General features: G+C 31.1%; 1 protein-coding gene and 1 long non-coding RNA gene across 2 annotated transcripts in view; one reads left to right on the top strand and one right to left on the bottom strand.

Annotated features, from left to right (window-relative positions):
* The window catches only part of LOC129973073 (uncharacterized), a 92,450-nt gene extending 82,163 nt beyond the window's left edge, over positions 1–10,287 (bottom strand). Inside the window, exon 1 of the long non-coding RNA XR_008784932.1 lies at positions 9,734–10,287. This is a non-coding gene — a long non-coding RNA (uncharacterized LOC129973073). The remainder of the gene's footprint in view (positions 1–9,733) is intronic.
* Positions 10,288–10,828: 541 nt separating this feature from the next.
* On the top strand, positions 10,829–12,661 carry LOC129973072 (transcription factor MafB-like). The gene has a single exon (XM_056087442.1). The coding sequence runs from the start codon at positions 11,558–11,560 to the stop codon at positions 12,551–12,553; it is 996 nt and encodes a 331-aa protein (XP_055943417.1). The 5' UTR covers positions 10,829–11,557; the 3' UTR covers positions 12,554–12,661.
* The last annotated feature ends 507 nt before the right edge of the window (positions 12,662–13,168 follow it).

Below are 13,168 nucleotides of genomic sequence, written 5' to 3'. Positions count from 1 at the left end.
GATCCACAATTTAAATACTTAAAGTATGGACTAAATTTCATTTACCTAAGATGTTACGCTTTTGAGTCATTGCGTTTACGTGCATGCCAAAGTACACACTGACAGCAGCTTAGTTATGGATCTACAATTTTTGATGCCAGGTCTGTGAAATGAAAGACACAGGAGTTGTTGATAAGGGCACTTTTGTAGTTTTAATCACATTGATGAGTTTTAATCATGATTGCTTAGTATTCTACGAAGCATGACATATTACGCCATATTGAGAAATGAATTGAAGAACTTTACAATAAATGAAAAAGGGTAAAATAAAGAGCGTATTAAAGCACTTCAATAATAAACACTATTAACGTTTGATTCAATAAGAAAAGGATTATACTATCAAAAAAATATTATAAATGATGCATTTCAATCTTATTAAAAGTGTAAATTTATTATGAAAAAAAATATTTTTTTATAAACCAGCTCATTTTTTCAGGATGTTTGAAAAATGTTTTGGAAATCTATAAACGAACAAGTTAAAAATATTTCATTTAAGTCTTGTAATCCCATTACGTAAATAAAACTTGTGAGGCTTTAAAATTTCATGTTTACTTCCGAGTTAGCGTTAAAAATACGATCATTAATTATAATCGTGAGTGACATTTTTATTTCCGCCGTCTTCACCCCGGGGTGTCCATTACGATTAACAACTCCTGATAATCAGATAGATCTCCGGGATGATTACACCTTCACCGAATTTTCTCTACTTGGCGGGTGTTTTGTAACTGTGGAAAAGGAGGTAAAGAGAGGGAGGGGTGTTTCAATGCGATTCGAATCTATTTGAGGCTCTGCCTATCTCTTCTGCCGATCTCCTAGGGAGGGAATTGACACTTCTTCCGCGTCTTCGGGTTACTCCGACTCACCTGTCATACACCCACACAAACATCTCTCTTCCGTGTTACGTATTGACAACATTTCGGAACCTTCGAGATTTAGCGATGCTACCTGTGGTATACTTTTAAATCAGGTATTAAATTATTTAATCGAATCGAATGAAATCAATCGGTAATTGACTGGAATAATTAAAGATAATAGGTTGGCTAGCCAAAACAAATTTCTACATTTGTTCTCGGATGTGGGACTAAATAAATGGAGAAGAAGAAAAATAAGAAATATCGGTTTTTCATGTTTAAATAATAGCCTATTAAACTGATAAAAAAATTATATCTCAGTTTAAAAATTATAGGTAAAATTATTTATTAAATGAGATATCGAATGTTCAGATAATGAAGTCAAGAATAAATTTCAAAGATGAGTGAACGCTGAAAATTGCATGTTTTAAAAAAAAATCTTTTCAGTGTTTGAATAAGTTTTGGAATTCTACAAAAGCATATGTTACTCAGAAGGAAATATCTTTTGAAAATTTCAAATAGATATTTGCATTATTTCTAAAAAAATTAATTTTATCGATGAAAACACAGTTAAAAAATACCTATAAGCACTTTTCTGTCACTCCGAATTTGAAGATAGGAAAAACAACTCTTTTTTCAAGGTGTTTTTTTATGATCCTTGATAATATTATAATTGTCGATTTTCAAAGAAAAAGGCATAAAATTCGAATTTGAAAACAACTTTTTGTCTCGATTACTAAGCCTAAACTCATTTTTTTTTTAGTTTCAATCATGCTATTATTTAATGCTTTTCGAGAACCAATCGTCATAAAGTAAAATTCTTTTTCTTTGATTTTTAATGCTTTTTTTTTGGAAAATCGTTCATTATAATAATACTCGAAATCATAGAATATTACTTTTGGAATATTATGTTTTCCAGTTCACAAATTAATTTTCTCCAACTTCGTTTTTTTCTGCATAATTGACTTACTTGACTTTATGGAAGGTAATGTAAATTTCGATTTGAAATTTTGCTATGATATTCTCTTTGATGTAGCACATTTTTGCGTCGAATAAAAAATAAAACACCACTTGAATTGAAAAATTAATAGAGTAAGTTGATAGATTGCAGTGGGGAAAAAAAAAGAGGAAATATGCGTTTTGGAAATTTATCCTTGTTTTTTTGACAGATCGGGTTCTTAATTTGTCAAAGACCTACAATTTATATATTAAGATTCCGATTAGTTCGATATGTTTTTGAGTTATGTTTCAATAATAAGAATATAATTTCAGATGACTTGAGAATAATTTCTTGGCAACGAAAATTTTTATATTATTTTAGCTAAAATAATTTTAAAAAAAAAGAAAAAAAAAAGTATATCTTCAAAATTACATCATTATTTCTATCACAGTGGGCATAAGTTTACACAATCGCACTTGTGTTACCCGGTCAAGGTTGTTTCTCCCTTAACATTCTAATATTACAGAGAAGTCAACATTCTGGGTTTGAATGAAAGAAGAAAGTCTTTTTTTTTTCTTTTTTCCCCCCATCACTCCCGTATTTCAAAATCACTCTTCTGTTATGAGTTTCTTTCTATTCTATCACAGAATGCAAAAGAAATATATAATTTTTTCCTTTTTACAACGTATAAAATAGACAATTTTCATATACTAAAAAGCTAAATTTCAATTGGTCTATACATAGAAACTGATAATTTCAGGCCGTAATTTCTTTTAAAAAAACCATATACGAAGTATAAAAGAAATGTAGTTCTGAATATTAAATGCAACAACACAATCAGTTTTATTGTTTTTAATATATAAATCCATATAATTCTACTTAATTAATCTGGCAATTTAAAGAATGTAACAAATTTCGCAAAATTTACAATTTTTATATTTATTTAGATTGATCTAACCATTATAGCCTTTGTGAAAGATTCTTTATTGATCTTTAGAAGTAATTGAATTCTATTCATGTGATATACTCAATGCGAAATGTTCAATTCGCACCTCTCCATAGGAAAAATGTTATACAATAAATGTCTATGACGAAACTCTAGTTCATTCTATGTAGTGAAATATTGAATGAAATTCTCATTTAATTTATCCTGCGATTGCAAAGATGCATGGATTTATTCTATTTAGAGGATGATTTACATCTTACTTTTACAATCTTTCTTTCCTTATACTTCGATATCTATCTTTTACAAAAATGGGTACAAAAAGACGATTCAATAGAAATCAGTGTCTAATGAATATTGATTGAAAAGCAATAAATGTTTAAAGAAAAAATTATTAAAAACGTCGTTTCTTGATTTATTAGTTTGAAAATTAATTTCACCAGATATAATTAATTAATGACATTCACTCTATGCATTGATCTATTAAACATGTTCAGGAAAATTTTATTTGATAAAATTTAATTATTTATTTATTAAGTCAAGATATAACTGACTATTTGTCTTATCAGTAATGGCTGCTTGAATTGCAATTCATTTGTTGAAGAAATGAATAGAACGATACAACGAACGAACAAAGAAAACAACGATAGGTGAAAAAGTATATTATACGTATATCATTTGTTGATTTTTTAATTAGTAATATAATTTCGCAAAGTATAATTAATTAATTAATTAATAGGACTATGTCTCTTTCTATTGTCCAATTCAATATTGTCTACAGAATCTTGTTTCATAAATTTCAATTATTTATTGATTAACTTGAAATATAAATGCAATTTGTCTTTTAAGAAGCAGCGTTTGTATTTCAAGTTTGGAAAACAAAATAATTTCCTGAAAAGTTTATCAGCATATAATTGTACAACTTATTGTTTCTATAAAAATAAATTTTTCACTCCATTCGCAGTTAATTATTTTTTGATAATCAAGCTTTTAAAAGCAGTAAATAAAATTTTTAAAGTCGAGAAAGAAATAACAATCAATTACAGTCAATAATTTGAAAATTTAATTACATGGAAAAATATTAATAGTAAAGATCTTACGATTTCAAAATAAATGCTTTTAGGATAAAATGTTTTCTTAAAAACTTAATCATTCCACTGGAAAGTTATAGAGCATGTTTGAGATTGAAAACTAAACTTCCCATACGTTAAAAAAAATTCATATTTAGACTTGAAATACAAGACAGTGAATAAGCGATGAAAAAAATCAAAATTTTAACAAATAATCTTTTTAACAACATTTAAATTTGAAAGTCTTAACATAAAAAGTTATATTATTTTTCACACAACCATGAAAGAAATGATGAATTTTCTACTTTTTTTCATCACTGGCTGAACGCTCTTACAGCAAAACTATATGTTCACACATCAAACGATTTTTACTAAAATATAACTAAGTCATAAAAATTACTCGCATTTATTTTTGGAAACCAGAATCATACATTAGATTAAAATTATAGTACTTTTTTTTCAATGATAGATTTTCTAATAAATTCACGTTTCTACATTTAAGATAAGCCTGCACAAATTCCAATGTGAGAAAAGAGGATTTTTGGAAACCAGAATCATACATTAGATTAAAATTATAGTACTTTTTTTTTCAATGATAGATTTTCTAATAAATTCACGTTTCTACATTTAAGATAAGCCTGCACAAATTCCAATGTGAGAAAAGAGGATTTTTGGAAACCAGAATCATACATTAGATTAAAATTATAGTACTTTTTTTTCAATGATAGATTTTCTAATAAATTCACGTTTCTACATTTAAGATAAGCCTGCACAAATTCCAATGTGAGAAAAGAGGATTTTTGGAAACCAGAATCATACATTAGATTAAAATTATAGTACTTTTTTTTCAATGATAGATTTTCTAATAAATTCACGTTTCTACATTTAAGATAAGCCTGCACAAATTCCAATGTGAGAAAAGAGGATTTTTGGAAACCAGAATCATACATTAGATTAAAATTATAGTACTTTTTTTTTCAATGATAGATTTTCTAATAAATTCACGTTTCTACATTTAAGATAAGCCTGCACAAATTCCAATGTGAGAAAAGAGGATTTTTGGAAACCAGAATCATACATTAGATTAAAATTATAGTACTTTTTTTTCAATGATAGATTTTCTAATAAATTCACGTTTCTACATTTAAGATAAGCCTGCACAAATTCCAATGTGAGAAAAGAGGATTTTTGGAAACCAGAAATATATATTAGATTAAAATTATAGTACTTTTTTTTCAATGATAGATTTTCTAATAAATTCACGTTTCTACATTTAAGATAAGCCTGCACAAATTCCAATGTGAGAAAAGAGGATTTTTGGAAACCAGAATCATACATTAGATTAAAATTATAGTACTTTTTTTTTCAATGATAGATTTTCTAATAAATTCACGTTTCTACATTTAAGATAAGCCTGCACAAATTCCAATGTGAGAAAAGAGGATTTTTGGAAACCAGAATCATACATTAGATTAAAATTATAGTACTTTTTTTTCAATGATAGATTTTCTAATAAATTCACGTTTCTACATTTAAGATAAGCCTGCACAAATTCCAATGTGAGAAAAGAGGATTTTTGGAAACCAGAATCATACATTAGATTAAAATTATAGTACTTTTTTTTTCAATGATAGATTTTTCTAATAAATTCACGTTTCTACATTTAAGATAAGCCTGCACAAATTCCAATGTGAGAAAAGAGGAACCTTCGTATTACAATTTTATTTAACTGGACTTGTAAATAGAGAGCATTAAAATCGATTTTTCATTCTCTTTCAAATGAACTAAAGTTTTGAATTGCTATTGTTAATGATGTAGAAAAAACGTTCCGTCTATGTATATTATTGGTGCTCTACGGTTAAGACTGTTTATACTAGCGCAATCAAATTTAACAATAATATATATAAATGTAAGCCTAGAAGAGAGATTTCTTAAAAATTTTAGTCAATAAAAAATTAAGCAAGATAATTGTGTTTTCTGCGATAACTCCAGAAAATATTTTGCATACAAAAATGATTTTGACAATTTTTAAAAGATTTTTTGACTTATTTGCAGCATTACTTTATACTGTTACAACGGAATTATAATTGTTTCATCAAATATTTAATTGTATGCATTAATTAATTGAAATACAAAAGAAGAAAGTTTACTCTTATTATATGAAAACACACATTCATATCTGGGAAGGAAAAAAAATAAAATTACAATATTGAGAAAAATAGTAGATTATCCGAATAGATACATTTTTAATGGTATTATGATGTCATGAACTTTATTCTAATAACAAGGTTCATGTATACAATAATAGAAGAGGTGAAAAAAGAAGGAAGTAACATTGCTCTAATGTCTGCCAAAATTTCATGTTTAAAAATATTATATTTAGGTAATTATGAACAACAAATTAAACATATGAGATCAAATTTTAATTAAGCACAATAATGCCGTTGAACACCAAAGACATCTAGTCAAAAATTATTTTTAAGTGAAATAGTGCTTAATTATCATATAGAATAAAGAAATGATTTCGAAATTTTATGTAGCTTCTCTAGATAAACTACTTTTACTCTCTAATAAGAAAGTTCGTGTTTTCGCAATAAAAAATAAAATAAAAAGTAATCATCAAATAGTTGAATCCGATAGGACATTCTTGACATTTATGCATAGTTTTCTTGATAAAAAGAAACAGTTAAAACTATTTTTTCTCAAATAAAGGGAAAATTTTCTATGATGTTTGTATAACTATTTTATCTCAAATAAAGTGCCCATTTTCTGTGATGTTTCTATAACTATTTTCTTAATTCAAAACTTTTTTTAAAAAATCAATGCCCTTTTCAATGTTAAGTTTTGTTTAATAAAAAAATTATCGATCTTTATAGATGCATTCTTCTTTTTTCATGGTATTGTTTTATAAATTTTTACATTTTCATCTTTTTTTATCTTTCTAATATAAATAATCATTCTTCGTCAGATGATAATAAAGATGGAAGGGTGTGTTGGCTCTCTACAGGTCAAACCATTTCACGTTGAACTATCAAACGTGGCATATATATACATTGAAGGCTGGGAATATGCACTTCAGACTGATGTTTTTAAATTTTTAAATAATTAAAAATCAGTCAAAATTTTGGCGTTTTGGGGCGAATAAAAAATATTATTGCCCCAAAAAATATTTAAAACCAAGTCAAAATTTAAAAAATAATCGTTTTTTAACAGTATCAAATTAATAGTCGTTCAACTGTTTACTGAATTTTGGAAATACTTAAAATTTTTTGTCTTTTTGTGCCTAGTTTCGAATTTCATTACATTGACTACATTGTTGCCTTGAATCCAAACTGTTTCCATTGTGCCATCAAATATTAAATGGCGAGATTTTCTTTCAGAGTTGAAAGCTGAAGAAAAAGGATTCCATTTAATATCTGTGTAGTTTACAAGACGGATAAAAAGTGAAGTTAATGTATCACGAAATTTAAGAGGAAACGTATATTTACAGTTTTAACAGTGTTATAGTATCATGGGACTAATCTCTATTGGATGATTCTATGTACACAATGAACAGAACATATGCAAGAAAACAACAGGGCTTTAATACCTGACAATATGAGGGAATCAGACATCATAGACAATTATATCTAAACGATTTAACTGAAATTAGATGTATCCAATATGCCAGCTGTTGCCAATGACGATTTGAAAAACAATTTGTTGAATGTAATCTTTAATTTCATATATCTATGAGAGGCTTATTTGCATGTCTATTTTGATGTAATAATGAAATATTGTTTAAAATATTTTCTTCGTGTGCAAAGAATCCATCGCAGTATTTATTATTTTCATCGTATGATTTTCTAGTAAAGCTTTTTTAGGGTTAATATTTTCAAAGAAACAAAGCGAAACAATTTTTGGCTCGTCAGAGATGAAATATCACACACTGTCTTTACTAATAATAAAAATGAATGTGTATACGTTTGTATGTTTACTAGCTCTCTACAAGCTAAATCATTTGACCTAGAGGTATAAAACATAATACATACATACTTTGGAGGGTCGGAATGTGATCTTCAGAGCTATTTTTTGAAATTTAGAATTTGCAATTAGAATTCCAATTAATTAAAAACTTAGCCTATATTTGGGGGTTTTCCTCTATAATTTTCGAAAATGTTATAGCACAAAAAAAATTTTTTTTACATCACATGAGAACTCAAAATACTATATTTTAAATGATATTAATTAATTGCCCATATATTTTTTGTTTAAATTTAATGCATTATTAAAGATGCTTTCAAGTAATTTTTACAACAATATTTTCGAGCAATATTTAGCTAATGAAGCCGAAGTCGTTTCCATAATTTCTATAAATATTTAATTATGGCTTTTCTTTCATTATTGATAGTTAAGGTATTAAGAGGTAATAGTTAATAATAATAATAAGGTTAAGTATATAATAATAAGTTAAAGTATTTTTCGTATGGAACAGGTTTTTATTTAAAGAATGTTTTGAATAAAATTTTAATAAAATCATAAAATATTGTGATAGTTATAATATTTTCTAATATTATAATTATGCTAATATTTAATTGAAGAAGTAAGCAATGATTAAATTCAACTTATTTTCAAATACTTTTCTCTCTCTCTCTCTCTTTTTTTTTTTGATGATAGAGAAATATTTGATAAATAATTCTTAGATATATTACGTAAATTATGAAATATATTCTATGGTACATATAAAAACTGGTTGGTATCTCGAATGATCTTTCTTTCTGTCCTATATAATACCATGAATGTGTTTCTATTCAAACAAAATGTCATTGGATTTGTCATAATTTAATCATCTCGTTTAGAATTAAATTTTCTATTTTAGATGAAATGCCCGAAAACCTTAAAGACAAACAACAAAATGAAAATAACCGTATAGGTTCAAATAGGATTACAAATTTTATGACTATCAAACTTTGAGTATTTTTGAGAAAAATTTAAAAGTATTTTATAGAGGAAGCCGTTCAAATCAAATTGCATATAAAAGATTCACTTGAAATTTTGTGTAACCATCATCCCGGCGAACGAGGTGGTCGTTGAAGGCGGTTAGCTTTCAATACATTATAATTACTTAAGAACCTATAAAAATGAATTATTTCTGAAACAGAATTGAGTATTTAATTACCGTTTTAATCAAAGTCTCCTTAAAGTTTCAATTTCCTTTGAAAAAAAAATATGGGTTTCAATTCAATTTACTTTTTTGTAATTTGAACTAACTCGATCAGATAACTATGGAAAAAAATTATTTGCTTCTTTGAGAAATTTTCTAGTTTACAAATGGAATTTAGAATTCCTATGAACAAAATTATGCATTTTTTATAACATTATAAAAACTGTTGCCGCCCCACGAAATAAATTAAAATATTGACGGAAATAAAAAAACTCACGAAAGATGAACAATTAGACATCCGCAAGTTGCTATTTCCATGAATTTAATAATTGATAAATTATAACCACTCTGAGGTTGGTTAAATTTATTGATTTCTATCTGTTGTTGAATTTCTGATTCCGATACTAAGCACGGGACTATGAATTATTCGAGTACGCTTTTCTTTATGTTTTATTATGATTGTTTTTAAATCTTTGACTACATTATATACTAATAAAAATTTGTTTCCTATAGGGTTTGTAAAGAATATCATTATGTCATATAAAATCTTTAATGTATGAATGCATAAAAATGCTAATGAATTTGTGTTGAAATTTTTATCTAGGTCTTTCTTCAGAAAACAATTCTATCTAATTAAGAGTTATTATTATAAAGGGGTGCTGAAACCCCTGTTGTAAAAGGATAAAACCCCTGTTGACGTGCATTCAAAAACAATACCAAATAATACAAGATAAAAAATATTACTACCTGTAAATTTCCATCAACTGCTCTTCTACATTGTTGCGAACCATTTCATCAGGCTCATTAACTGTAATTTTGCCGTTTAATTTGATTATCTCGCAGGCTATGTTAATTATTCTTAGTAAAGTCATTATAAAAATGTTTGCAAAAGTTTTAAGGTCCAAAAAACGTTGGTCCGCACGACGTGTCACGCTCAAAAAGCGCGTGTGCACCCCCACCTCATCTTTCGGGGGCCTGGAAACTCTCTCGGAAAGGGGGGTCAGCACGTGACGTCGTCTTCCCGCCATTGGTCGAGAAGGTGGGGTGACGTCAGGCGCTTCATAAATATCCAGCGGTCCCGGATCCAGAGCGGAGTTGAGTCAGCAAAAGTTTTCAGCCAGGAGTAGAAGAGGAGAAGAGAGGAACTCGCAACAGAAAATGCTGACGGCTGCGGGACTTTAGCTGCAACCGTAGCGGTTTCGCTCTCCCCACGATGATTTCCAAGACCCGGCTGCTCGTATAGTTTTCCGTGTTGAGGCCCGCTGCAGCCTTTTCCGAGAGATTTTATTTTGCTTTATCTGAAGAGCGAGAAGACTTCTTTTTTTCTCTGCCTCCCCTTCCCTTCAGCATCCCCTGACCCCCGTCGTCACAGAGGGGGAGGAAGCTTCTCTTCTACTGGGGTGGACCGAAGGAAAAAAAAGATAAATAAAAAGGGGCACCCAGCTCCCTTTGTGTGTATGCGAGGGGCCCTAATTGAGATTATCATCGGTGCAATTCCCCCCATTGCGGTTGAAGAGAGAGGTGGAATTTGAGTGATCGGCTGCAGAAATCAATCGAACAGCCTTTAATAGGCCCCCTTCTCCCACCCCTTGCATCATCCACCGTTTCTTGCAAGTCCGCGTTTTTGGAGGACCTCAGGATAATGCCTCGCAGGATATGTGCTGACTACGTGATACCAGAAGTGACCAATGCCGAAGTGTCTATGCCGGTTCTCTGAAATCTCTTCAAGGGCAACAAACTTAAAGACATTGGTTTTTTTATCAAAAGATCTAGCTGATTTTTTATGAACTACTTTTGCTTTAATTCTAAATCAGAATATCTTCGCCAAATGAAATAATTATTTCAAGATCCAGCAGTTAATTAATTGCTTTTCATAATTAAATTTACAAATCAAACCAGCTGCTAAATGCCAATAAAGTAAATAGACTCAGCACTAAAGGATTTAAGCTGATTAAATGAAAATAGACATTGACTTAATACTACCTACAGGTAAATAACAAAAGAAATAAGAATTTCATTTGTTAAGTTTTTGGGGACTATTTTAAAAAGAAATCAGTGTCTTCTCCTCTGAAGATTAAAAACTAAAAGAACAAGACACCAAAAAAAAAAAAAACTGTTTCAAAGTTTTTGAAATTTTGACATTGGACTATACATAGCATCTGCAAAGGAGATAAATTATGAATAATTAATCAATGGAAAGAAAAACCTTATTTATTTGATCCCTACATTTAAATATTCATTTCCAAAACTTGTCAAGACAAATCTTCTGTGCCTCCTCTCAGACACTGAATTCGAAAGAGAAAGACAGAAAAGAAAAGAACACCGAAAAGACCGCACAAGTGCTCCTCCGCATCTGTTCCAAAAGCAGGTGATCTATTTGAAGATATGTGTGGAGCGTTCATCGTGTGAAAAATCCCTCCTCCGGGAACCTTCTCCTCCTGCGCGGCGGTCTCCTCCGACTTCCTCCGGCGGGAGTGTCTGCCGGAGCCCTCCATCACCGAACCGGCCAACGTTTCGACTACGGAAGGGGTTTGGGGCCCCCCTGACCCCGCGGGGCCGCCTTACTACGCCATGATGGAGGGAGCCCCATCGGACCACGGGGTAGACTATGTGCACGAATTTGATCTGGAACACCTAGAGGAAGTGGTGAAGCAGGAAATGCACAGGGCCAAATATCCGGCTGCTCTCAATCCGTGCAATAATGGGATGGCAGTGGTACCACCCCAGCAACATTTGGAAGCCCAGCATCATCCGAATGGAGGATATGCTATGTCAGTGGGTGCTCCCTGTCCCAGAAAACCACCTGTGGCTACTACGCCACCGGATACTCCTCCCTGCCATATGCCACCGTCTCCAGCCTTCGTGGCCACTTCAGGTCCCCTCATAGATGATGGTATGTTGTGGCTTACACAGAATCTTCGCTATGGGGCTGCTAATGGGACGCAGGATGGTCCCTTAGATTTACGACCCCCACAGTGTGCAGCGGACATGGAGGCATGGCTCATAGCAGGTGGGCGCCGTGATTATCCAGAAGTACAGGGCGTACCCCCTACGCAACCACAGCAGCGAGGCCCACCAACACACCATCCAGGTCAACAGATGGATCATCATCATCACCACATGATGGGTGCCAACAGCAACAGTAGCAGTAGCAGCAGCTGTAGCTCAGTGAGTTCTTCAACGTGCCAGAGAAGCAACGGTCAAGGTGGTGATATACTCGACGATGACCAACTCATCTCATTGACAGTCAGAGAGCTCAACAAGCGTCTACACGGCTATCCGAGGGAAGAGGTAGTCCGTATGAAGCAGAAGCGGAGGACTCTGAAGAACAGGGGCTATGCCCAAAACTGCCGCACCAAGAGACTGGCCCAAAGGCATGAGCTCGAGTCCCGCAACCGCCTGCTGCAAGGTGAGATGGCCAGGCTGCGCCAGGAGCTGGACAGGGCGTGCAGGGAGAGAGACTTCTATAGGCAGCAACTGCACGCTCTCAGGGATCCTAGGTCCCTGTCTAGCGTGTCCAGTGGTGGAGCAGCCAGTAATCCCAGTTCTCCCGAGTTCTACCTCTGACGTCTTGCGGGACAAGTTGAGAGAATTGCAGGTAGTAAGGCTGGATCTCTTTTTTAAAATTACTTCTCACGTTACTACGTGTTTCTTGAGACAAGGAAAAACTCCTGGCATGAGGGCTTATGATTCTTCTGACTCAATGGAAATGAAAAAAAAAAAAAAAAAAAAATGTAAAAGTTCTCATACATTCGAATTAAGAGAAAATTGTCGTCATGTTTTTAGACAGATGGAAAGTTTAATGCTAATTTAATACAGGTCTTCTATTTAAAAACGGTAGATTTTATAAATTTTAAAAGAGTTATTAAATTTTAAATTCAAATCCTAGAAATTTAAATACCAATTAGTTATATTAAAAATAAAATAATTCTATAACTAATGATGATATTAACCTAAAAATTTTAGGAAAAACTTGAGAGCAATGAAGAACGGCTTAAAATGTATATTTTAAATCCTTTGCCCAGTTTTTTTTCAAAAGAAAAAGAAAGTCTTTATTTCACTTTATAAAGTAGAGGATTTCAAGCTGCTTATTTCTTTATATTTCATTAATTTTTTTTATATTTAAAGCCTTATTTATGATGAAAGTAAATAAGAAAGCAATTAGATGCTTAAATAATGGAT

This window comes from Argiope bruennichi, chromosome 6, assembly GCF_947563725.1.
Source record: "Argiope bruennichi chromosome 6, qqArgBrue1.1, whole genome shotgun sequence".
Lineage (NCBI taxonomy): Eukaryota > Metazoa > Arthropoda > Arachnida > Araneae > Araneidae > Argiope > Argiope bruennichi.
The sequence above is the reverse complement of the archived record's forward strand: the minus strand, read 5'-3'. Positions and strand labels throughout refer to the sequence as shown.